This window comes from Xenopus tropicalis, chromosome 1, assembly GCF_000004195.4.
Source record: "Xenopus tropicalis strain Nigerian chromosome 1, UCB_Xtro_10.0, whole genome shotgun sequence".
NCBI lineage: Eukaryota > Metazoa > Chordata > Amphibia > Anura > Pipidae > Xenopus > Xenopus tropicalis.
Window position 1 is genome coordinate 184,824,752 of NC_030677.2, and position 23,496 is coordinate 184,848,247.

A 23,496-nucleotide genomic window follows, 5' to 3' on the forward strand; every position below is an offset into this window, starting at 1 on the left:
TTAACTATTTATACCGTTGATGGTTTTCACATGGTTAAGGTCTTGACAAAGGCCCAAGATGGGGGCCGAAACGTTGACCTATTTTCCAATGTACTAAGTTTTTATACATTTCAATAAAAGCTAATTTTTAAAGGATTCCCAGTGTGCACCGTTATACCTTTGGACTTTATCGAAATTGCTTGAATCGGTAGCACCTGGGTCATTTAGCTACTTGCTAAGGAGTGCTGAACCACCGTGGTTTGTATATATATATCTATATATAGAGAGAGATATACGTTCTGTGGGCAAGCTGCACACCATAAAAAGAGACAATACCTGGGTGCCTGTGCAAATAATGTAGACATACAGGGTTGGATTGACAGCACTCGCAGGTTCTTTTCGCAAAATATTCACGCAGTCATCATAAATAGAAATGAGGCTTTATGACGGAATAAAGCCTCATTTCTATTTATGATGACTGCGTGAATATTTTGCGAAAAGAACCTGCGAGCAACGTTCCCTCTAATTTTTTATAGGCTGTGTGCACAAAAAATATCATCCGTGCGCATTTTAAAGCAAGATTAAATTTTTGTGCGCTACAGAATGTTTGTTGGAGTTCAGTTATGGGCATTTTTGCGCAGGTCTTTCAGTTTGTCTAAATCAAGTTACAAAAACACGATGTTATTTCAGTTATCAATAACACTGTTTATTCAAACAAGTTTCATTGTTAAATGCTATACCTATTAATAACGTGTAATTATATTTTATAGGTAGCATTTCGAAACTAAGAGTAATTTAGTTTTCACAGTTTTTCTCTGCGATCTTTCATATTTATCCAGTCTGAATAAATTCTGTCAAGATCTATCATGCCTCCATTTTGAAGGTTACTCTTAATACGCATCAGCATTTCCAAATGTTCTAACTGTAAACGGTTCCTTTGCTTCGTTTTCAGATTGTTCATTAAACTAAAACCACGCTCACAATCTGCACTCGAAGCTAAGAATGTGGCACCAATGTCCATCAATTTTGCTAATTCTGCAAATTGATCATTCTGAAATGAAAATTTCGTCATATCTGGAAAGCTGTTTATCAGATTGCTTTTGATTTTTTCTGCAACAAGGAATTTAAAGTCATTGTATTGTTGAATAATGACACTTTCCTCCTGAAGAAATTGTTTGTACTTTAAACAAAGAGATCGGATATGTTCAATTCCAAAGTCAAAGTCACATTGTGCTATTGCTGTACAGTCAAAAGCAGACCATTCCTCACCACCAAGTCCCACCACAGTACTACAATAGTAGTTACTAGGGCAAAATAATTCTTGATGCTGGACTTAGTACAAATTGAATTTGGAATGGATCAGTGGGGTGAGTGTCCATGAAAAACTGATTTACGTCATTATTTAATGATAATTTTCCCTGGGTGAAGGGCAAGGCACATTGTTGTATTTAACTGTGGTATAAGTAATACTGGCTCCAGCATTGGCTGGTATATTGGCTGTAATACCCTTAAACTTAGCCCCTGGATGACCAATTTAAGCTCTCAATTAGTCCCAGTTTTACCTTTTCTCACCTCTCTCTGCCCAGGACCTGTCTGTTGTGTCTAGGATTGAAACCTGCCCGGCCTTATGAAAACTGAGCTGCTGGTGCGAAAACTGCCTATAAGGATTTACACATTTAGAAATCAGGACAGGACTTTGTCTTTCCCCCAACCTTACCCTCACCTAGCATTCCTTCAGTGAAGGACCTTCACTATACATTGTGTGCCTATGCCACATCTCCAACTACCGTTGCCCCCTGGCTGGTAAAAATGAAGCCTGATGCCAAAGTTATTAATCCCCCATTGATTTGTTTGCTGCTGAGCCAGCACTACCAAAGCAGAATCTCCATGTTAGCTGGGATGGCAGTGTAACTGTGCTGTACATACTTGTATACACCTACCTGGTCCTCATGACGTGCCATCCAGCACTTCCCACAGCGCAATGCCTTTGGAAATAACTCAGACGTCTCCTCGGTCTCCCGCCCTCGTTACCCCGGCAACAGGTACTTCTGGCTCCTGTCCGGTGCTGAACGTGCTCCTTGCGCGCACCCCCCCCCCAGACGTCCGTGTGTGGGCAAGTACGCGCGCAGGTACGCACGGACACTCTACACATTGCACCGGACAGGAGCCAGAAGTACCTGTTGCCGGGGTAACGAGGGCGGGAGACCGAGGAGACGTCTGAGTTATTTCCAAAGGCAAAAATCATTTTAGGCAAAAATTTAATTTTTGTGCGCGCTATTTTAATTTGTGTGCGCGGTTCGGAAAGTCGTGTGCGCGCGCACACGCGCACAGCTTAGAGGGAACAGTGCCTGCGAGTGCTGTATATACATATATATTGGAATATGTTGTTATAGGTTCAAGGTAACATCTAACTCATTTAATAATCTTAGTGAATGAAGCTTTGCTATAGGCTGAATGTAATTTGTCTAATTAATATAATCTCTAAAAGTCAGTATTTTCTATGAATCCTATACTGACTCTAGAGGTGATTATAAGGGGGAGGCAGAAGCGCAGCCCCGGACAGAGACTGGTGTTGTGGCCCAGCGACCCCCTGCCCTGCACCCTAATCTGCTCGCATTGTTCAGCAGGGTGGGAGGAGGGGCAGGGAGCAGGGCCCCTAGCGGCGCAATACGCAGCACATTACGGTAGCAGCACATTACGGTAGCAGTACATTACGGTAGCTGCGCATAACAAAGCCGAACTGTCCAGCGCTGGGCGCCTTACCACTAGCGCTCGGTTGCTGTAACGCTGCCAAGCAGGAGAGGGGTTTATCGGCCGAATCAGGACCAGTCCCCCCCCCCGCTGGCACCGTACTGCGCCAGGAAGCCGAGGAGCGGGGCAGGGTGGGTGTCGCTCTCTGCCAGGGAACTTTCCGGGAGAGAAGAGAAGGACCGGCCGCTGAAGGAGCCATGGAGCCCCGCGTACTGCTGGCATTAGCGCTGCTGGGAGCGATGGGGTCGCTCTGTCTGGCCAAGTCGCACACACAGCCAAAGGGTAAGTGCGGCCGCATGTATGTGTGCGTCTAATGTCGCTTCTCCCACTTCTGTGTAGCTAACTTCTGATTTATACATAGCATTGTACTAATGGGGAATCCAACACTAGAATATCAGTGAATACAAAACCACAATTACATTCGAGAATAAGAGACAAAGGGAAGGGGGTCTGTAGAGCTTACAGTCAAAACTTGCCACTTGGCTGCTGTACTCTAGACTGCATTCTGGGAATTGTAGTTTGGCTGAAGAATCATTCATTGCAAGTGACATGGCTAATAATATGTGATGGATCGGTGCAGAGCTGGTTTATTAAGAAAGGGCAGAGTGGGCATTTGTCTGACCCCTTGGGGGTATAAATACAAAGGGCATATTGTAATGTTTATTAGCCATCAGGGTTGCAGAACCCACAGCCCCCCATTTATTGCTGATCTGCGGCATCCCGCCAAGCTTTCAGGGAGGGGATTTACTGGGAGTTGGACATCCCTGACTCATATCATCTCCCACTGGTTTGAGCCCCAGCCATCCCTGGATTGGATTAACATTGATAACAAGTCAGAAATGGACCGGGGAGCCAATATCCCAATATCTTTTGTGTGGCTTACCTCATTGATCTACAGGGAGCTGAACTTCATGTCTGTCCCTGTTCTGGCAAAGATGCTCTGTAGCGGAGCCTTTACTTCTAGAGGCAAAGGCTGAACAGAAGCAGATTTGGGGATGTACAGAGGCACAAGATACAGACATGGGGGAATGTTTTGTTGGCAGAAAGGTACAGGTGCCCCACCAGTGCTGGAAATAGTAATAGTCCAGACCCCGGTGATGCACTTTTGTGTGAGGTGATTACTACTTGGAAACATAAATCATTTATAAGTGTACTGGCAGGGTTTAGGTGATTACTATGCAGGGCAATAGAGGGGTAATTGTGAGCATTTTGCCCCACCAAGCTGATCGTTGCACACACAGCAAAATGCTTGTCATCACCCCATTTGCCTTACTGAGATGGCAGCTCTGCTTCTGTAATCTACCTTTATACCTTGTTAGAGTAGAATGCAGCGCAAGTATGAGATAAATGGGGCTGTGTAAGGGGAGCCACACATTTCCCACCGCTAGAGAATGTGCAGATCTAACACAGATCTCTGGTGGAATGTAGAATGCAATCCCACTTCTACTGCCCATTCCCCCCTCCATGTGTGGAACAACCCAGGCCAACGCATTTCACACAATAATTATAGAAGAATATAGTGAATGTAACTTGGCACTTATGGCATTGGTCTCCATTGCACAAAAATAACTTGATGTAACTTGATTTAACAAATGTAGAGCAGGAGTTCTCTCAAGTTCTGTGACTGTCAGTGCAGCACAGCTACATTAATGGGTACTGTTAGTGGCGCTGAGAGTTACGGTTCAGTCACAGCTGGGGGACTGCAGATATGCTCTTGGGTGGTGCTGAGACTTACTAATTGCCCCATTACTGGACAACTACAAATGAGCTATTGGCTGGGCCCTGCTACTAGGAATTTAACCAAAGCTGGGACACTGCAGGCAATTAACCCCCTTTCCTCTGTTCAGTGAATGGGTTACTGGAGTAGAAATGTACAAGGGGCCACGCACACAACTCTCGGGAAGCCCTGATCTCCCAGTGACGCAGCCAAAGGGTGCAAGGGGTGCATTTAGATACCTGTAGGTGTGTTGCTATTCAGTAGAATTTGAGGGTCAAGTTTCTGCCACCTTGTAGCAAAAAAATGGCCGCCTACATCTTGGATACATACATGAGAACCATTAATGGTCCCCCTTTTGGCTTCCAGATGGATCTGCACCTAACAGGCCAGACCCTAATTAGAGACCCTCTCATGAACTAGGTTTGAATGGGGGATCCTGGTATGTGTAAGATAGGGGGAAAATTACATTTGCTGAGCATGCCTAATAAACTACTGCCGCATCCCCAGTAAATTTGTAATGTTTAAATGTATTGAAGCAGTTTAAGATAGTGTTGTGGGGCCAGGCTGAAACCCACGGGACCCATTGTCTCCTCTAGTGGGACTCCGCCTACAGACCTCCCACCTGTGACATCATCATGCCCCAGTCCTAAGGCATTTCCCTTTCTGGTGCCTGCCATCTTTAATTTCTATACTTGTGTTGTCAGTGATGGACAGGTTGGCCGCGGTATATAAAAGATGATGTCATGAAGGTTGATATTGATTCCGTAAAGCCATGGTGCTCAAAATAATAGAAAGATCCATAACTGGGAAACGCCAAGTCCCAAACATCCCTGATAATAGATTCCATAACGTTATGTACATAAAACACAGACGTACACATACGCTTATGGCCGACATACATGGACGGTAAGGGTTGCCACCTTTTGGCGTTAGCAACTACAGGCAAGGGGCATCGGGGACGGAGGCTACGAAATGGCAATTGTCCAATCCCCGCATTGATCTATTAGAGTCCTGTCTGGCTTTCCTAATTTGGAAACCAGGGCAGGCTTGATCATCTGTCCATGCACAGACCCTTACAATGATCTATTTAGATCAAATTCAGGGTAAAATTCTAGGGTGAAAACACCAGCGTTATTGTCACAGTCCCACTAGCCAGTGCCACCCCAAAGTGGGTTACAGGATGGAGAGACATTCTGAATGGGCAGCCATTCCCCACATCTATTGCCCCATAACACTAACCAGGGTTCCTCTCCCAGTGGGTTGTAGGCCATGCTGACCATTAATAAAATTGGCCATAGTGTGTGTGAATGGGATAGGCACCTTAGATTGGAAGCTTTACTGGGACTGATGTGAATGATGTATAATCACTGCTGCAGAATATGTTGGTGCCATATAAATAAAGAAAATAGCAATAAACAAAATCATAAAACATACATGTACATAACATATAAGCTACCCAACAATAATGTGAAGTTAATACATGTATGTGTATGTAAATGGGCAGTGTAGCTATAACCAGTGTGGCCGGGCCTTGCCTTATATACTCTGTGCTGCACCCATTCTGATAAGAGCAGAACTTTCCCATGGGGCTCTGGCAGCTCATGGTTCACTCACATCAAAACATTCTACAGCAGTGAGGTCATGTGAGTGTGTGTATCTCTGGCGCAGCTCCCCCCCCCCCCCCCCCCCCACATACATGGTATAGCCTTCCTACAGGCGCTGTATATAGGACCAATGTGTGTATACCCCCCCCCCCCCCCCCAAGCTGGGACCCTGCAGGGCTGCTAATTACTCCCAGTCGAGACAAACTGCACCAATTCTTTGTCACTGTGAACTCAATTAAAATAAACTAATTCCGGGCACGTCTGAGGAAAAAAAGCATTTTATTATCCATAAATAAATGGAGAAGCGCAATGAAACTTTTTCTTGCGTGACAATTCAGGTCAATGGAAACTGGTCACAGCAAATAAAGGGGAAATAAGCCTTTGTGTAATATTTTTATAGTGCATTTATTATAATATTAGTTTAAAGGGGTTAACTTTGAGTATGTTATAGAATGTCCTATTCTAAGCAACTTTTCAATTAGTCTTCATTATTTATTATTGATAGTTTTCTTATTTATTTGCTTTCCTCTTCTGACTGTTTCCAGCTTTCAAATGGGGGTCACTGACCCCAGCAGCCAAAAACTGTTGCTCTGTGAGGCTACAATTTTATCATTATTGTTACTTTTTATACCTTACTTTTCAACTTACTTGGCTCCTTCCATAGGGCAGGCAGTAAGTCCCGGGCCACATTGCAGCCTGTGTCGGCTATGGGTCCCTAACTTGTGTGTCTGAATGAACATGTTTAAGGATAGTTAGGGGACCAGTGGGGTACAGCTGTGTATCTCCCCCCCAATCTTTGATGACTCCAGTGATTCTCAACACAGGCGATTCTGTATCCATGATCCATGGGAGCAGCTGTAGGTCTCTAGCAAAACAGAAAGCAATTCAAAAGAGTGTAAGGCAGGGTGCAAAGTGCAAACAAATAGTGCATTGTACATGTGTTTTGCACTTTGCACCCTGCCTTCCAATTGGTATATGAGCCCTTATATCTGTTGTAGTTTTTACCCTGTTAAGGAGCAAGTATCAGGGGGATTTGGAGGAGGCCCCACGCCACAGGGTATGGCACAAGCTATTGTGATGGCTCTGCCACTGATTCCGCTGGTGCCCAATACAAACCTTTGTACAGCACTGAAGCTTCCCCACACCAGTTTCCCTGTGATATACAGCCGGCTTCCACGCTGCAGCCATAGGCTACTAGAATAAGCATTCCGGCAACTTTATAAAGGGAACTTCAACTGGGTAAAATTCCCCGTCTGGCCTCAGCATTTCAAGGCTAGATCAGCTCATAATTCTGCTTTAGTTTGGTGCAGTAATATTCTGAGGGTAAAGACACACGGAGCTACTAGTAGCAGATACTTGTCGTGGCTACTAAAATAGGCAATGCTGATCATTTACTGATAATGATGCCTACGTGTGTTTTAGCAGCGATTTACATTCTAGCCGGTGGAATGACATTGCGGGGAGATTAGTCGCCCCGCGGCAACTAATCTCCCCATGTGTGACTGCCCTAAAACTGAAGCCTCAGAATCACCCTGTTAATGGGCCCCTTTACAAGACATTTGAATATTTAAAATTGGTTTTCTTTTTCTCCATATAATAAAACAGTACCTTGTACTTAATCCCAAGTAAAATATATTGGAAATATATTGGAAAGATCCCTTATCCAGAAAACTCCAGGTCCCGTACCTGTATATCTAAATATTTTAGCTCACTGGGCCCTTTAATTCCAGCACCCGATCATGGTTCAGCTCCCTGGAAAGAGTTATATAATTGTTATTGGTGTCGCTGAGCTGAGTGGCTCATACAGAGTTCAATTGGGCAAATCAGTTTCTAGGGGTGCCACATACTGACAGTCTGGCTAAAGTGACTGCTAATTGGGTTGTGAAGCAACAGGTAAGGGTGAGACTTCCAACCCACTTATGACTGATGCTCAACCAGGAAATATTCCTGTAGCCACAAACTGCCACTGATAATTAGCCCAAAACTGAAGGCTCAGTAGATGTTTGGCACACAGGCTGCAAGGCACGGTGTCAGATCCGCAACTGAGCAAACGGCAATCTGTACTACTAAATGGGCTTCTTCCTTCCCATTGCAACATAACTACATTTGTGCAGTGGAACAAATGAGGTTTAAGTTAAAAGTGTGATGTTCAGGTCCTCTCAGTAAATGTGTTGTTCCGATTAATCAGAAACCACACGCTTCCCTTCACAGCAAACAAGCCCTTAATGCAGACATTCGGGGTATAAGCAGTAAGCCGGGGTGATTGTGGGCAGAGGTGCTTGGGAGCAAAGAGGGAAACTCCAAACCTCTTGAAAAGACATATGTGGCCTATGGCCCTCTGAAAATGTCAAGTGATATATGAAGACGCTCTCTCATCTTAAACCTTTCTATCTCGCTGCTCCTTACCTCTGGAACTCTATCCCCGAATCCCTCCGTAGGGAAAACTCACCCACTCTCTTTAAGAAAAAGCTCAGCTGTTACCTTCTGGAGCACTAAAACATTATTTTGCCCAGTCCTGCGCTTAAGGGCAAATGCCCATACCTGGTGCACTCTTACCTTCCGGTTTGTGCCTGTATGTTACCCAACCACTTAGACTGTAAGCTCTACGGGGCAGGGACCTCCTTCCTACTGTGTCTCATACCCCATGGCACTTATTCCCTGTGCATTTATATATATTTATTTATTATAACACTTGTCCTCCCTGTGTGTAATTTTGTAAGACTGTACAGTGCTGTGTATCCTTGTGGCACTTTATAAATAAAGTTATACATACATTTACAAGTAATAAATATTATTTTTTAAAGTCAAAAGTATAAGGTTTACACTATAGTTCTAATGAGAGCCACTAATGGCATCTGACCCCCGTTTATGTATGTAGTTATGTAGTTGGATAAAACCAGACTAAAACTATTATAATCTACAAACTGTTATGTAAACATGAGCCTATTGCCTTTTTCAGCTTAAAGGTGGCCACACACTGTAAGATCCGACCTCGCCAATCAAGCAGGCCTTCTCCCAATATGGGCGATATCGGGCTAATTTGGTCCTAGGGCCAAATGATTGAATTAAACTGGCAGGCATAGGCACCATCGGACTGAGGACCCCATGAACGATTCAGTGCAGTCCCTGATCCTACAGAAAATCAGACCTGCCCAGATCTTGGCCATGTACACCTGTCAGGGGTGCCCATACATGTGCAGATAAGCTGCAATCGGTCTAAAGGACCCAAATCGGCAGCTTCAATCTGCCCGTGTATGGCCATCTTAAGACTCATGGCCCACAGGGGAATTATTTGCCCTCCGTTACTCTTGGCTACCGTGGGCTAGTAATGTCCCTGATATCACCAGTGGAATGGCATACATGTTGTTTTCCAAAGTTGAACAAAGTTTTCTCCTGCAGGCAACTTTGCGCGACTTTGGAAAATGAAGCACATGCCTTTCCAGTGCCGATTCACTTTGTTGCCGGTGGAAAGGCATTTGGGGCAAATTAGTCACCTGCGGTAGCAGAGATTTAACCACGGGCCACTAATCCCCCTTTTGGACAACAACCTAAATGGCTGCCCCTGTGGCTACACAGCAGATTATATAAATAAACTATCGTAGTGTCTCTGAAGCAAACAGTGATGGGGAACAGCAAGTTATTTTTCAGTTCATCTTATTTTTTGGTGATACTGGTTCTTTAAATATGTCCCTTTGTATCTCAGTTCAGGTTTCTTCACTCTAAACTGCCATTGATCCATGCTGGCCGGCTGCAGTCATCCATATGCCCTCCAGTGTGTTCTCTTCCCTAAGAGCAGCACATTAATGTTCTCCTGTACTAAGCACAATAATCAGTAGCTCAGTGATTGGCAGGTTGGGCCCTAGTTAGCAGTTATAGACATTAATACAGATTATCTAGAGGCACGCTATTTGTCTAGATACTAATGTTTGTTTTTAACATACCGGTACATGCACACACTAGTCCTGGAATACTGCTGGATATACAATAGAGATTTGGTTTTATGTAGTTACTCTGCACAGCCAGAAAGGTGCAAAACATTTTCGTTTTATTAGTGAAAGTAGGTAAAGAGGCACAAACCATTTCCTACCACTGAGCTGGAGTCGGAACTTTAATGGCAGAAAGTGGTTTCACTACTCACAGTTGAATAGAGGCATCTACTGTATTATGGTTGTTGCTTTCAGTTCACCCTATATTATTGTTATTAACCCTTATTCCACATATGTTGTACTAAGTCTGGCAGATTCATACATACACAGGTATGGGACCTGTTATCCAGAATGCTCGGGACCTTTCTGTAATTTGAATCTCCATACCTTAAGTCTGCTAAAGATCAATTATTATTATTAACATTTATTTATAAAGCGCCAACATATTCCACAGCGCTGTACAATAAGTGGGTTACATACATTGGACATACAGAGTAACATATAAAGCAATCAATAACCAATACAAGAGGTGAAGAGAGTCCTGCCCAAAAGAGCTTACAATCTACAATTAAACATGAAATAATCCCAATAGGATTGTTTTGCCACCAATGTGTATTCATCCAGCTTAGTTACCATCAAGTACAAGGTTTTGTTTTATTATTACAGAGAAAAAGAAAATTTTTTTTATAAAATGTGAATTATTTGCTTAAAATGAGCTCTATAGGAGATGGCCTTCCCATAATTCACAGCTTTCTTAATAACTGGTTTCTGAATGTCAGATCCTATACCTGTAATCACTAGAAATAGTTAGGAACTTGGTAATGTCTGACTGAAGCTCTAATCACTGACCCCAAGCAAATGTGTACACAAATAAGCCCATTTTTAGTTTTTCCCTAATTGGTGGATTTTACCTGTTTTCTGCATTTTTGCCAGTGAGCTGATATGTGGTTGGAGAGCTATGATCTAGTGCGGTGCTGTCCAACTTCTGTGGTACCGTGGGCCGGAATTTTTCTGGCCTACATGGTGGAGGGCCGATAATGGAAGCCAGTTTTGACCACTCCCTCTTTTTAAACCACACACACGTTATCACAAAAGCTTTTAAGACCATACCCACATTAATGGTGGTAGCACAGAAAAAAACCAAATGGTTGGTGTAGGGATATCACCCTTCATTCATATGTGAAATAATTATATTAGGAGTCATATTAAGACACACCCTTATAAATCCATATGCCTCCTCCTCCCCTGTGGATAGCACAGCAAACCCTGAACATATACTTACACACCTTAGGGACCATATAATGGCCATTTCCAACTGCTAACAAACTTCATGAACAAACCCCTGCCAGGTTCACCGCCCACAGGCAGCTTAGGGCAGGCAGAGTATGGCACACACAGGCACCTTAGGGCTGGCAGAGTATGGCACCTAGGCAGCACAGGGCAAGCAGGGTATGGCACACACAGGCAGCATAGGGCAGGCAGGGTATGGCACACATAGGCAGCATAGGGCAGGCAGGGTATGGCACACATAGGCAGCATAGGGCAGGCAGAGTATGGCACACATAGGCAGCATAGGGCAGGCAGAGTATGGCACACACAGGCAGCATAGGGCAGGCAGAGTATGGCACACACAGGCAGCATAGGGCAGGCAGAGTATGGCACACACAGGCAGCATAGGGCAGGCAGAGTATGGCACACACAGGCAGCATAGGGCAGGCAGAGTATGGCACACACAGTCAACATAGGGCAGGCAGAGTATGGCACACACAGTCAACATAGGGCAGGCAGAGTATGGCGCACACACAGGCAGCATAGGGCAGGCAGAGTAAGCTGTGTTGTTCCCCAAATGATTCATAAAAGGCTAGTCATTCTTTTAAGTTTCTGCCCATGGTGGTAGATGCATAGTATAGTATTTTTCCTGAGTAAGGAGCATGCAGGTTTTCTATATTGAGGAATTTGGAATCTTAATGAATAATGATATTCTCGGTAACCTGTGAGAAGGGTTCAGGTTTGTGTGACTGGTGCCTATACTGGTGCATTATGAATACTGTATTTTACTGTGTGAGGGGGGTTTAGCTACGGTGTACTGATCTAATGCCTGATATGTGTTCATTGAGAACTGAGTGCCCCTTGTGTCACATTGTCGCCCATTGCTGCAGTGCAAATTAAGAGCTTTGAGCCCAATATTTGAGAAATCAGAGCCCTACGTGCAGTGTGTTTGTGTGTTACGTGAGCTGCGCCTTATATCAGGGTGTGTTTTGTTTTCACCTGTCTATCTGTGCCGTGTGACGCACCCAATCAGAATGATATCATATTAATGGGTGGGGCAATGCTTGTAGATAGAATGAGGGTTGGAATAGCTGGTTCATGCCATAAACGCATTCACATAATATCCAAACCTCCAAATGATTTTAGCTCCGTAGGAATCCGGTGCTTTGCGCCAATGACTCGCACAGCGAAGCCCCAGCTGATCTCTGTAGCCAAGAAATGTCACATCTGTTTTAGTGTCCTGACCCAACGTCTGAGAAATCCTTGTGTAAATAAGTGAGATTATCTGTGACTCATGCTTTATACATTTACACAGGCTCTTGTGACACTTGTGGTTTTGCTGACATGTTATGTTGTATCTCTCACACACACACACACACACACACACACAGCAAGTTACCTGCACGTTATGCTCTATACATGTTAGGGCTCATTTACATCTGTAAGCGCAGTGAGTGCAATTTCGAGTGCAATCACCATGCTTTTCCCCACAATGCAGCATTTTTTCCATAATTCCGGAGTCATTGGGGTTACAACATTCGATTCTTTTGACACCTAAAACATTTGTATCAGATTTGCCAAAATAGGCGCAATTGTGCCTGCTCTTAGTTACAAATCTGGCATCATCTCCCATGTTCACTGGCATCATTTGCGGTGTTCAGTGTGCAAGTGACAGGCCATATTCTTTCAGTGCTAAGAGAATTGTGAAGCTACAGCCTGGTCCCGAGGCAGAGATAGTGCCAGGGTTCTACTGCCTCCATACACAGCAGTGCCCGATTCAGAACGGAAGGCAGAAAGAGCCAAGCGGCACCGAGTGAATAGGAAAGATGCTAGTACCTTAAATGAAAGTGACGCACATCTGTCTGTGACTGTGGGGAAATTGCAGGGACTGCACTTGCAGACGTCCGTGAGCCCTGTTGTGTTGAGTTCTAAATATTTCACCACTACTCCCAACCACCCCATTTTCAACTCAGTTGTTGCTAAAGAGGGAAGGGGCTTCAGGAAGGAGAGTTCTTAGATACATATTCTGGAGCTGGTCTGTGATAGAGATATATTAGAACTTTTCAAAAATAGCTTGTCCCACTGACCTTTGTTAAGATTGATGTGGGATTGACCTGGGTAGAATTGGGGTGTGGCTGCTGGTGAAGTGGGTGTGGTCAAGCCACACAGATCTGAATTGTTGGGGTCTGGGCAGAGATGTTAACCAACCGCAGGTAATAATGCAACATTTGGGGAATACTGAGACCGTAAGGGGTTATTTTCCACTCTCCAGGCGCAAGTGCAAGAGGGAGCCCTTTAATGCTCACCAAGCCCTTGTGCCCCACAGAATGGTGCTCTCTGCCCTGAGAGCTGGATACAAAATACAGTGCCTTCTGCGGAGAGCAGGGGATGCAGCAGGGCCCTGGCATTACCACCTGGGCCCCACTTTCTGACTGCCACACAAGTTAGGGGACAGGAGGGGGGACCCCTGTCAGCGCTGTATTCATGAATGATGCTGCAGATATCATATTGCCGGAGAGACTTATTGCAATTTGCAGTGGGACTGAAGAGGAATTGGGTTTTAGAAAAAATCCAGGAATAAATCATTTTTTACCCTAATGAGCATAGTTGAGATCTCTATAAACCTAAATTAAACAATGGCAATGTAAGTTTGACTAGCAAGTCACTGTTACAGCATAGTAAATGGCAAGTGGGAGATGAGCATTACTTCCAGGAAACAGACTTCTCTGACAAGTTTCAAATGAGCGGAGGCCTGGGCTGGGGTTGCAGTGTGGCAGGAAAAGATAGGTCTCTGTATTGCCTTGATGTCCTTCTGTAGGTTTCCTTTCTAAACCAGCACCGAGTATGTGTGAATTCCATGCACAAATATAGCAATTCTTACTCATCTCTCCTCTTCCCCTAAACAAGTGATGGGTAAAGGAAAGAGATAGATAACACAAAGACAGGCAAAGAACTATTCAATCTATAACCATTCAGCCCTATAAAGAATCCTTTGCACTTCACCACCCTCCACCTGTCATTATTTGTCTGTTTCCTGGGCTGTATTAAAGGTCCCCATACACCAGGGGTCTCAAACTCGCGGCCCGCGGGCCATTTGCGGCCCTCGGTACAGTATTTTGTGGCCCGCACCAACACCTTCTCAAAAGCAATGAATGGATCGCGATTTTTATTGCGATTCAAGGGATAATGCAAGGCACGACGGGCGGGAGCTGCTGATTGCGGAAATGACGTTATGCCATCATAACAGTTATTATGGGAAGACGTTCTGTGTGCACAATTAGCTGCTAAGGAGCTAATTGTGCACACAGAACGTCTTCCCATAATAACTGTTATGATGGCATAACGTCATTTCCGCAATCAGCAGCTCCCGCCCGCCGTGCCTTGCATTATCCCTTGAAAGCCAATTTTTTGTGAAATCCCTTATGCGGCCCAGCCTCATCCTGACTTTGCCTCCTGCGGCCCCCAGGTAAATTGAGTTTGAGCCCCCTGCCATACACGTTAAGATTCGCTCGCTTGGCGAGATCGCCAAGCGAGTGGATCTTCACCCGATATCCCCACCTACGGGTGGGGTGATATCTGGGAACGTATAGGCTAAATTTGAATTATATGGGCGGCAATGGCGCAGTCGGTTCGGGGACTGCATCAACGTGCTGATGCAGTCCCCGCTCCGACTGAATCTTTTAACCTGGCCGATCGATATCTGGCCAATTTCAGGTGAGACAGGCCCTAGTTTCTGCCCCTACACGGGCCGATAAGCTGCAGAATCGGTCCAGTTATGAATTAGTGAAGGTAACCGTGCTGTCCAGCTCTCAGTCACAGTGTACACCCCTCTGTAGGTGTTAAATACTAAACCATACAAAGCCACTGAGAGAGAGCGCCACAATGCAGTGCTTGCTGCTGAAAGTGCTTTATTGACACAACATGTTTCGAGGCTCTTTATCAAGTGTAATCCCCCAGTAGTATATAATAACCATTTATACATTCACTGGAAGTGATGCAATCAGTGACCTCACTCTGGAGGTGTGACCAAAAACCATATCATATTCAGTGACACATAGTTCGTTACAGATGTCCAATAATCAATTTATGCCAATGGCCCACCTGTCCTGTGCGTGCAGCGATCAGCACAGATACAGGTACATCCAGCAGGTATCTGGCAGTGGGTACCCAAGGGCCTCCCTTCTAAAGCTGCCACCCTAGGCTCGGGCCCTAGGACACCTATCTGGTTAATACAGCCCTGCCTATTTCGTGCCAGCTGATGTTACCCCAGCTGTAATAAACATGCACAGTTTAAGATTCTCATGTTTCTTGTTTTTTGCTTTGCGATTTAAATAACCTGTTCTGCATTTCCATGTTTATTGGGCAGTCATATTGTTGTCTATGGAGGGAGAGTGCACTGATTGGCTGCACTTTGGTTCTCGCATCACCCACATTGTCGCATACACACAGGCAAAAAATGTTCAAGTATTTATATTTTTTTTTTCATTCTTTTTATTGTTTTAGGTGCTCATTTGAAGAATATGACTATAAAAACCTTCCATATTTTTGACAGCGACAGTGAAAGTGAGTTTGAAGAGATTCCGTGGGATGAACTTGATCAGTCTGGAGAAGGTTCAGGAGATGAGCCCCTGCTGTCCCGTAGTGCAAGGAAGCCAAGTCGGAGGAACATCACAAAGGAGGCGGAACAATATCTCTCCAGCCAGTGGCTGACCAAGTTTGTACCATCCCTGTACACTGTGGTGTTCATCGTGGGCCTGCCTCTGAATCTGTTGGCAGTTATCATATTCCTGTTTAAGATGAAAGTCAGAAAACCAGCAGTGGTTTATATGCTGAACTTGGCAATTGCCGACGTGTTCTTTGTTAGCGTGTTGCCTTTCAAAATAGCCTACCATCTGTCTGGGAACGACTGGCTGTTTGGGCCTGGAATGTGCCGCATTGTCACAGCCACCTTCTACTGCAACATGTACTGTTCTGTCCTGCTTATTGCCAGTATCAGTGCGGACAGGTTCCTGGCAGTTGTTTATCCCATGCACTCGCTTTCTTGGCGCACAATGAGCCGTGCCTGCATGGCCTGTGCTTTCATTTGGGTCGTATCAGTAGCCAGCACTATGCCACTTCTCTTGACCGAGCAAACGCAGAAGATTCCTGGGCTGGATATTACAACTTGTCATGATGTTTTAGATTTTGACCTCAAAAAGTTTAACTTCTACTATTTCTCCTCTTTCTGTTTGCTTTTCTTCTTCTTGCCATTCATTATCACCACCGTCTGCTACATTGGGATCATCAGAAGCTTAAGTTCCTCCAGCTTAGAGAACAGCTGTAAGAAGTCAAGAGCCTTGTTCTTGGCTGTGGTTGTGCTCTGCGTTTTTATCGTTTGTTTTGGGCCAACAAATGTCATCTTTCTGACTCATTACTTGCTCGAATCCAACGAATCTCTGTATTTTGCCTACATCCTAAGTGCCTGCATTGGCAGTATCAGTTGTTGCCTGGATCCCCTTATTTATTACTATGCATCGTCGCAGTGCCAGAGGTACTTGTACAGTTTGCTGTGCTGCAGGAAGGTTACTGAGCCTGGAAGCAGCAGCGGGCAGTTAATGAGCACTGCAATGAAAAATCACACCGGCTCCATAAATGCAAAAAGCAGCATTTACAGGAAGCTTCTGGTGTAAGTCTAGATGGAAAACAGGGAAAAACTCACATGGACATGTAACTGTAAACCTGTTCTGGACAAAATTCTTTATGGTATGCTTATACTTTTGTTTTCAGTGTAAGAGCTTTGGTTGCACAAATGCAGAAATACAAGACCAAATGTCATTTTAATATGAAATATCCAGGATGGAGGTGACATTCCTATTAGCCATAATCTCGGTGCTTCTCACTGGCTATATAGGGCAGCAATTCCTTGCTTTTGGTCGTACAGTTTTTCCCAGGGGGAGATTACTCTTATGTGCCTTTAAGCAAAGCAAGTCCATTTGCTTTAGATTTATCACTATTAGATAAAGGGAATGTGTGTCATTCTATCCAGTACATTCCTCTGTAGTGCTGGGGTACGAGTGTTCTGCTCCTACAGAAGCCAACGTAAGTCCCCAATCTCTTGTTGAACTAAGACTTCTGCTTACAGTTTGTGGGGATTGTGGGTTGCAAAGGGCTAGAAAGGGAACATTTCTGCACAACACTGTCAGAGTCTGGCACTGAGTCTCATAGTACAGGTATTTATGGGGTTTGCTGCACATTACAAGCATTATTCATAGCAGTCGGTTTGCACTCTAAAATGCAGTATATATATATATATATATATGTATGTATATATTCAAGCTTACACAATAAACATCTTATTTATATACATATTTATCATGGATATAAAGGGGAAAAAATGTGGTTCACTGCATGGCATCGTGTTTGGCTAAAATGCTTTTGAATTCCATTAAGATCACGGAGTGCTTTAAATCCTACGTTTACACGAGACTAACGGCCCCCCTTTAGCCCATATTATTTACACATTCTAAATTCCAGAATTTCTTTTTCAATGGCTGCGGAACTGAGAGTGCAGCCATGATTCCCGGGGGCACTGACAAGACTGGAGCACCAAAACAGCATCTAGAGGGTCTCAGCCCTGCCCCAAGCCATTCGTGTTGGCTGTACAATCTGTGCAGAAGTTATAGAGGAAGGTATGACTGAAGCTGGTTATATAGATACCAATAATATTGTTTCTTTCGATTATTGGTCCATATAGAGTGGCATGCCAGCACCGACCAATACATTTATATGCTACAGAACATTTCCTCTCCTAATGCACCATCAAATTTGGCAAATAGGAACAGTGCCGGAATGTTTGAAAGTGAGTCTGACACTTTTCAGTAAAAGCCTTCCATGTTGGGCAGATGTAGGGTTTATGAAAGGAACCATGATTATTTGTACTCTGGGGAATTCAGCAGATAAACTCTAACCAAACAGAATGGAATAAGATGGAAACTGCCGGATGTCCTGATATATGTGGGTAAAGTTTCCTATAATGAACCCTCAGTAACCACTCAGTTTAGCAGAGGGAGAAACCACATGCTGAGAGCACATTGCTAATATTATAAGAAATATTTCCATATATTTTATAGATATTATTGTAGTGCCGACCAGGTGGCAGCGTCCAGCAAGTTACCAGGGGCAGCAAAAAGCCATTCTGGATAACGTTAAGAGCCAAAATTCTAAATTGGAATTTTGGCTCTTCTAATGCAGAAAGTGCTATTGTATTTTTTTTTCTGATGCGAAAAAGCTAAGTGCGGGGGGCGTAATTAGCTTGCCTGCTTTGGGTGGCTAGGACCCCCTCTGTCTCCATATGAATGCCTTTTGAATGCCTCTTGCATATTTTAATTTTGAATCCACATTACTTTTTGCAAAGTTTGCTCCAGGTCTAGTAACACACAAATCAGCAGCATTTTACTGGTTGCTATGAGTTACTAGACATGCAGCAAATGATTTTGTGCTGTATTGGGTATATCACCTGTTGTTCTGTGGTTAATGGAAGAAAATACTTGTTAATTAAATATAATGACACTCACTGGCCAGTTCTTTCCTTATCATTTGAATCAAAAAATGTGCTTTGGGTTAAAATATATGTGTTTTTTTGGCAATGGGTGTTGGTTCAGTGTAACAGCAGTGTTAGTAACTGTGTCGGCCGCACAGTCAGGAAGTGTTTACAATGGAACTGTATATAAGTTTTTTGTGCCAACTAAACTTTTGGTAGTGCTTTGGTATGACTTTGGTACGGTCCTGTGTTACCCAAGCATTTTATATAGGGACACAAAAGTGACCTTTTTTGTATTTGGAACAAAATCAGTATTTTATAGTTGTTTCTACCATAAAAAATACAAAACAGCAAAAACATTAGTAGTATTTCCACTGGAAATATCTGAGCACATTTTCCCATATCTGCACTGAGCAATTTAGATCAAATATATAAAACCTAATTGTAGTCTAGTATTTGTTGTTTTCTTGATAAAATAGCTTTCCTACCTATTAAGAGATTTTACCCTCCAAAATCCATGTAAAATTGCTCGGTGCCCATCTGAGCACTGTTGCAGGTTTAAATAATTTCCAGCGTCCGTTCTGTTGATTTAATATCATGCTTTTTCCAGAAGGTAAAATAACTTGAGCAAAGGCAATCTGAGCAAATTCACATTTGGGGAGGTAAAATCCTCTGTAATTCTTTCACCGGGTATCATTCTTACCAGTGGGCCAATGGCAGCACTGCTGGAGACACATTATGAAACCTACCTCACTTAAATGAATGGCACAAAAATGACAGCCAATTATGTGGCCCTCTCCGTTATTAGAACTGTTGTGTCATCTATGTTCCACATGAGTTGGAGGCATAGAGTTTGTGATGAATGTTCTTTCTCCATATTGTTTTTAGAACAATTACCCCCATATATAATAAAAGGCACTAAGTTTGCCCAGTAGCAGTAACCCATAGCAACCTATAAGATGTTTGCTTTTAAATGGGTGACCATTAAATTCAACCTGCTGATTGGTTGCTATAGATTACTTCCTGGGCAGATGTAGTTTCTTTTATTACATAACCCGATTATTGCTTTTATGTATTGCTCTAAAAAGTGCCAATTTTACACTTGATCCCATCTTTTTGGTTCTTCAAATCAGTTGTGGGAGAAGAAGTCATTTAAGCCAATTATATAACCACTATTATAAGATATATATATATATGTATATTGTTTTTATTGTAAGGCAGACAGAAGCCCTATACATTAGGCTTGTGCTGGCCATAGGCATGCCTTAATTAAAGCCTGAGGGCAAGTCTTATAATAAATGTATATGTATTTCTTCGAAATAAAACCAGTTACAGGCCACAGATTTAGCTCTGGGCATGTTTCAGCTATTTCTATGCATTTCCTGTTGGTTCTATTGGTGACGTTTCTGTCCGACAGCTGAAGGGCACATTAATCCAGCCGGATTTCTAGCACAGTTGCAATGTTGACTGAAACTCTGCAAATTTGGAAAATGTTTTGTTACTTCATTTTTATGTTTTGTTTTTGCACTTTTCCTTTGTAAATGTATGTATATGTAAAAATGTGAATTATTTTCTATTGTTTATGTATTTAATATAATTTGGCTTAAAATCCGTTCACTCTGCTGCATTGTAAATAAAATGTTTTCACCCCTAAAATGTGTTTTTTTTTTTTGATTATTCATGTGTCATACTTGTGATATTAAAAGGGTAGTTCACTTTCAAATTAACTTTTAGTATGTTATAGTAACATAGTAACATAGTAAGTTGGGTTGAAAAAAAGACATACGTCCATCAAGTTCAACCATAATGCCTATATATAACCTGCCTAACTACTAGTTGATTCAGAGGAAGGCAAAAAACCCCATCTGAAGCCTCTCTAATTTGCCACAGAGGGGAAAAAATTCCTTCCTGACTCCAAGATTGGCCAGTTATAGTTTCTAAATTATTATTAGCCTTTGCTTTCAACTCTTTCCTTTCAAAGGGGGGTCTGACCCCAGAAACAAACAAACTATTGTTCTGTCAGGTTACAATGGTAGTGTTACTCTTATATTTTATTACTTTTCTTTCTATTGAGGCCCTCTCCTATTCATATTCCAATGTCTCATTCACATCACTGCTGGGTTGCCTGGGTAATATGGACCCTAGCAACCACATAGCTGCTAAAATTCCAAACTGGAGAGCTGCTGAATAAAAAGCGAAATAATAAAAAGAATTAGAATATCACTCTTTACATAATACTAAAAGTTAATTCAAAGGTGATAAGAGGTGGATTACGATCTGCCGGTATAACTCCTGCTAGGGATCGGTAGGTCTCGGAGAGAGTAACCAACTAGTCCAGTATATGACCAGCCTGCTTCCTGGTAGTAGATGTAAGGTATGGAGATCCAAATTATGGCAAGATCCCTTATTTTACAGATTGATTTATGATCCATATGAACTCATATGGTTTTCAATAAGGGATATATATATATATATATATATGTGGGTATGAATGGAGATCTTTATTCATCTTTTGGGTTGCACTCTGGCTGGATCTTACTTCAGCAGTCACATGTAAATGGCTGGCAGTGACAAGTAAAGGGTTAAAAGGGAAGGATGCATCTAATGATACTATTTTTAAATAATATAGCTTCTGAAAGGTACAAAAATGAATGTATTAAAAAATGATTGTACGTCATTTTAGTTATGTATATATTATTATTAACATTTATTTATAAATGGACATTGGACATACAGAGTAACCTATAAAGCAATCAATAACCGACACAAGAGGTGAAGAGGGTCCTGCCCAAAAGAGCTTACAATCTACAAGGAGTATATAGGCCCTTTCATTGTAGGTGTCGCTGGTCTGTTCATTGTTTATTTTTTTGGAAGAAAAGGGACTTTTAGGCTCTAGGTGGCATTTTCCTCTGAGTGTTATTTGATCCTTTGTGCTTGATGTCGTGGGCACAAAGCTTGACTCCTTTCACTTCATTAGCAGGGCTTTCAAGGGCTATAATGATTTTCTTTGCCTCTGAGTCATTTCCCGGCACCATTTGTGAATGAATAGCCCAACTGAGATGCCCCAGCTGAACGGCACATGAAAGGGCTGTAAACATAAACGGCCTTTTCCTTTGTACTGCGGGGCCGTGGGCTGCATGCCGAGCTGCGCAGGGGAAGCCATTGTTGTGCTGCGGGCTCTTGCCACTTCATATTTCCAACACTACAAATGTCCTCCGAACTGCTTATATATGGAGCTCCGGCATTAGCAGATTACTTACACTAATAATGTGCCTGGGAACAAAGTGCATTGGAGTGTTTATCTAGTGAGTAGCAGATGTGGTATGTGTGAGATTAGGCCCTGAGCCTTGTTTAACCATTTTAATTGAGTGTCGGGAAACGGCTGTGACCATTTTCAAATGCAATGTAGGCAGCACCATAGGCTCTATGCGAGGCAAAGACAACATTTGATAATAATAGTTCAAATAAATTCAAAATTTTAAAACATATTTCTTTTTTCTCTGTAATAATAAAACAATACCCTTTAGTTTATCCCAACTAAGATATAATTAATCTTTATTGAAGGCAAAACAATCCTATTGGGTTTAGTTAATGTTTATTTACAAGTATGGAGATCCAAATTACGAAAAGATCACGTATCCTGAAAACACCGGGTCCTGAGCATTCTGGATAACAGGTCCCATACCTGTACTCCAATCCTTTCCTATGTTCCAGCAGCTTCCCATTCAGTCTTACAAGGTTATCCTGAGACCTGCTTCTTTTATTGGTTAGTTCTGGTCTCAAGAGAGCAAGAACAATATATATGCCTAATGGCTTTGTCACACATATACAGTAGATGTGATTGTTATAAACCAATCACCACTTCTATTTCAGTACATTAATGCCTATGGAACATTCTCCTATGGCCATATATGAGAAGATGTTGCTAAACAAGTTTGATCAATAGGAGTGAGAGATATTACCTACAGCCCACTATAGTCCTTACAAAATGGCTTTAAAGCCATCCTGGTCCTGGTTTGGCTCCATGATTTTGGTCAAGACATTGGTCGGACATTAACACGCCCCTGCTTAGTGGAAGTGATGTCAAGCACATATCTATGCGTGACCTCAATTCCACCACAAGTGACATCACTTGCCTGCTGCACTGGCCCTCCTCATGATTTGCATGGGAATTATCTGGAATTATCTACTTTTTTTTTTATTGTTGAATTATATGGGCACGCAAGGGCTGCCCGCCTAAAGCTGCAGCTCTAGACATAGGCCCTTGGGTGCCTTTATATAGATACGGCCCTGACAGCAGCCATTGTTGGCCCCAGTTATGTCCAGCTGAAGACTACAAAATAGATTATGCATGGAAATACGAATGCTGGGTAATGGGCCAGTGTGGGATTTTCCATAAGCAAAGGCTATTAGCCCATAGCTACTAAAGGTATCATTTCTCCCTACTATACCTGCTATCCCACAGCCACAGTCCCTTCCCAGAGGCTATTATCCCCCCACTGCTACTATAGGCACCATCTCTCCCTACTATACCTGCTATCCCACAGCCCCAGTCCCTTCCCAGAGGCTATTATCCCCCCACTGCTACTATAGGCACCATCTCTCCCTACTATACCTGCTATCCCACAGCCACAGTCCCTTCCCAGAGGCTATTATCCCACTGCTACTATAGGCACCATCTCTCCCTACTATACCTGCTATCCCACAGCCACAGTCCCTTCCCAGAGGCTA

General features: G+C 43.1%; 1 protein-coding gene across 1 annotated transcript; it reads left to right on the forward strand.

Moving 5' to 3' along the window:
- Nucleotides 1-2,686: 2,686 nt before the first annotated feature.
- Nucleotides 2,687-20,421, forward strand: f2r (coagulation factor 2 (thrombin) receptor). The gene is made up of 2 exons (XM_004910393.4): nucleotides 2,687-3,012; nucleotides 15,750-20,421. The coding sequence occupies exons 1-2, from the start codon at nucleotides 2,928-2,930 to the stop codon at nucleotides 16,913-16,915; spliced, it is 1,251 nt and encodes a 416-aa protein (XP_004910450.1). The 5' UTR covers nucleotides 2,687-2,927; the 3' UTR covers nucleotides 16,916-20,421.
- The last annotated feature ends 3,075 nt before the right edge of the window (nucleotides 20,422-23,496 follow it).